This window comes from Acanthisitta chloris, unplaced genomic scaffold (assembly GCF_000695815.1).
Source record: "Acanthisitta chloris isolate BGI_N310 unplaced genomic scaffold, ASM69581v1 scaffold19277, whole genome shotgun sequence".
In the NCBI taxonomy this organism is placed as follows: Eukaryota; Metazoa; Chordata; class Aves; order Passeriformes; family Acanthisittidae; genus Acanthisitta; species Acanthisitta chloris.
The window spans coordinates 51889-55761 of record NW_008684531.1 but is presented as its reverse complement, the minus strand read 5'-3'; the positions used below and the strand labels follow the sequence as shown (position 1 = coordinate 55761).

General features: G+C 42.3%; 1 protein-coding gene across 1 annotated transcript in view; it reads left to right on the top strand.

Moving 5' to 3' along the window:
• Positions 1–640: 640 nt before the first annotated feature.
• The window catches only part of GRPR (gastrin-releasing peptide receptor), a 21457-nt gene continuing 18224 nt past the window's right edge, over positions 641–3873 (top strand). The window contains exon 1 of the mRNA XM_009079382.1: positions 641–1059. Coding sequence (XP_009077630.1) covers positions 641–1059 — 419 coding nt within the window. The remainder of the gene's footprint in view (positions 1060–3873) is intronic.

The following is a 3873-nucleotide window of genomic DNA, read 5'->3' as shown; positions in this document are numbered from 1 at the left end:
GCGGCCCGAGCTTCCCGGCGCTCCCGGCGCTTCCCGGCGCTTCCCGGCGCTTCCCAGCGCCCCAGCCGCGCTGGGAGCAGAGGAGGATTGACGTCCAGAAGATCCTGCCTATAGCATCCGAGCCGCCAGCCGAGCCGAGCTTTCTCCTCACTTTAAATCCAGCCGGCAGAGCAGGAGCTGGGAGCGGGAGGGATTGGCAATGCGGCACGGCAGCAACTCCCCAAAGTTCTTGCTTTCTCCAAGTCCCTTGCTTCAGCCTCAGACCTGCCCGGCAGACCTGAAGCTGGGAGTTTAAGGAGCCCCGGGTTTGAAAATGCCTGCCCCTTGCTGGTCTTTGATAACTGGCTTTCCAGGGCTGAGGAATACCTAACAGCGAGACAAGTCAAGGAGGAAAAGGCAAGTTTCAGGATTCAAACTATGCTAGAAGATGTTCTCCTTTCACCTTATGGGAACAGGACTGTGGAGCAAAGCTGCAGGTGCTTTTTGGCTTGGTTATTGTCAAGATGTGTCACAAAGTGATATGACTTTTAAACTCTTCTAACTGTTTAAAGTCAGCAAGCAGCAGCAAAATTAAAACAAGAAGTTTATTTGAGGACTTTCAAAGAAGAAAGCTGTCTTCTGAGAAGAGCAAAGTAGGACGATGGCATCTGGAGAGTGCCTTCTGTTAGACCTAGAGACAGATAACTTCATTCTCTACAACATCTCTGTCAACCAGAGTGCAAACTTCTCCCTCCTTACTGACGACTGGTTCTACCCAGCATTTCTCTACGCCATCCCTACCATCTACGGGATCATCATCTTGATAGGCCTTATTGGCAATATCACTTTGATTAAAATCTTCTGTACTGTGAAATCTATGAGAAATGTCCCTAATTTGTTCATCTCCAGTTTGGCTCTGGGCGACCTGCTGCTGTTAGTGACTTGTGTGCCCGTGGATGCCAGCAGGTACCTTGCTGACGAGTGGCTGTTCGGAAGAACAGGATGCAAACTTATCCCCTTCATACAGCTCACCTCTGTGGGGGTGTCAGTCTTCACTCTCACTGCTCTCTCAGCTGACAGGTAAGCTGGCTGCTGTTGCCTTTTCAAGCCTGCATAATTATGAGTCCATAAAATGCATGATTACGAATGCATGTGTGCAGGTAACCAGTATATTTTTTAACCTAATGAGGGAAAAAGAACCACCTCAGGTAATTTATGTTCTTATTAGCATACAACTTGAGGAGAATACAGGCTGAACACAGGATACTTCTGCTAGGCTAAACTAAATGTTTGTGCAGTTTAGCTAATAGTCTAGATTATTTAAAATAGAAACAAGAGCATATCTAGCTAAAGATCAGAGAGAAAAAATACCATTAATGAAGTTTTGCTAAGACAGCATGTTCATATTTGCCAAAAAGATAATTGATCCATATTTCATGAAGTGTGAAGGCACTGGAGCAGCAATTTAAAGTGCAGTGAGAATCAATTCTTCCTAGTGGCTTTGCTTCCTTAAGGATAATTATATGCAAGGCAGTGTTCATAAAATATTTTTCAAGTATTCAAATGAGAATGCCTGAAGCCAGGAATCTCAGTTTGCCATAGCCTGTGTATTTCCCTTGGATAAACTGTTTGCCCCTTATCCAATCAAAACTGATCTGTGCTGTTGTTTCGGAAACTTTGTCTTCTAATAATGTTTGGTAAAAAATAACATGTAGTAAATATGCTATTTTAGAATACGTGACAACAGTTTGACCTTAACAAATTATATACTTCTAGTAAGCCAGCTCTATTTTCGATTTCTGTGAGGCTTTCAAAACTGTCTCAGAGGATTCAGATTCAAATATAAAAGGCATTTTCATTTGAATGTTACATGGAAGGATGAAGCCTACCTTTCTGGGAATGTTTTAAGTATTTATCAGACAGTTGGCTTTTATAGAATCTCTTACATACATCAGAAAAGACAGGATATTTTGCTTTTAATTTGGATGCTTCAGAAAGAGGTTAATGAATACATTGTCACCATGCTAAAGTGACAGAGAACTGCTGATAGAAAAAAAATCAGTTTTCTTTTGCTCAAAAAAGGATTTGAGGGTTGTATTTCTTGTTCACAGAGAAGTGAAACCAGGTTTGCTTTGGGTAGTCCCTTGTGTGCCACTCTGTGTCTCTCCTCCTAACCTACTTTAAAACATCAGACTACTTTTGTTCAGGTTTCAGTGATTCACATATTTCAATATTTGGTATGTGGTCTCGATGAGAGCAGATGACTCCATAGTGGTTTAGAAATAGAATGGTCAATGTGTTTATTAACTGCTCCATGTTGGGATATGTATAAAAATAGCACTGTCTGTCCCAATAGCAGATGACAAACAGACTTATGTGTAGATAAAAGTATTAAAGCAATGTTCTCTAAAAGTATTGGGACAGTAGGAAAACTGTGCAAACTCCCTAGTTAAGGACCACCTACACTTTTACTCCTGAATTTGATGTGGTGGCAGGATACCCCCTGACTCCTCTGAAGAAAATGTTAGGAAAACAATAAGTATTTATCCAGAAATCTCATCTTTCCAAAGCTGTAATGTAAGTTGTTTTAAGGGGTGTAAGTGGGGAAAAAAAAGCATTGTAAAGAAGATTTTATTAGAGAAATTTGTTGCTATCTGCTCATGTGCCACATAAAGTAAACATTGCAAATGCTTTCACTGAGCAGCACATCAATAGTGCTTTTCGCCTGAAGTGAGTGAACAGAACAGAAAACAGCAGCTGTGCCAAACTTGGCATTGGTGACTTCAAGATCTGAACTTCAGCTTAATCTGGAACTGGTGCATCATGCTGCACTGGTTACAAATGTTACCATGCTTTGCAACGTTCCCATTTCCAAGGGATCATTTTACCCTCTTCTAATTTATCTGTTATCCAGTGCAGAAGGAGATAATAATGAAAATTTTAACTTTTTTATATTTATGAATCTTAAATGCTGTGCACTGAAACACAAATGTCCCTTATCTTCCAACCTAGTTGATTTTATTATTTTATGTTTGATGAAGTTTCTGCTTGGTAAATTAGCAGCAGTGCTGGGATACATTTGTTACAAAATAATATAGTCTGCATTTTGTCAGCTCACAGCCCATTAGTCTATTTTCTTAAAATATCATGCTGAACCCTAGGCCCCAGTATTAATCATGTCAGAATCAGGAAAATAACTTTAAAATTGGACCAAGTCCAGACAAGGGTCACGAAGTTGATAAGAGAACTGGAGCACCTCCCCTGCAAAGACAGGCTGAGCAAGTTGAGGCCATCCAGCCTGGAGAAGAGAAGGTTGTGTGGAGACATCATAGCAGCCTTCTGGTATCTGAGGGGGCCAGCAGGGAAGCCAGAGAGGGACTCTTGGTTAGGAACTGTAGCAATAGGACAAGGAGTAATGAGGATAAATTGTAAGGGGGGGAAATTTAGGTTAGATATTAGGAAGAAGTTTTTTACTGTGAGGGTGGTAAGACACTGGTACAGGTTGTCCAGGGAGATTGTGAATGCCCCAACCCTGGCAGTGTTCAAGGCCAGGTTGGATAAAGCCTTGAGCAACCTAGTCTAGTGGCAGATGTCCCTGCCCATGACAGGGAGTGTTTGGACTAGATGATCTTTAAGGTCCATTCCAACCCCGTAACATTCTAGGATTCTATAAAAATGTAAAGGGAAAACCTCCATGATGTGAATGGTGTGTGATCAGCATGGTGATGCAGGCATCACCTGAGGCTGTGGAGGGTCTGACAGCCCAACATGCTGCTGTAGCCCCTGGGGCAGGGAGATACTGATCCTGGCACATGGGGTGGTTTCATAGAGGACCATTACCGAGGACAGACGTGGAACTGCAGAAAGGGAAACACCTGCAGAGGACAGGGGCAT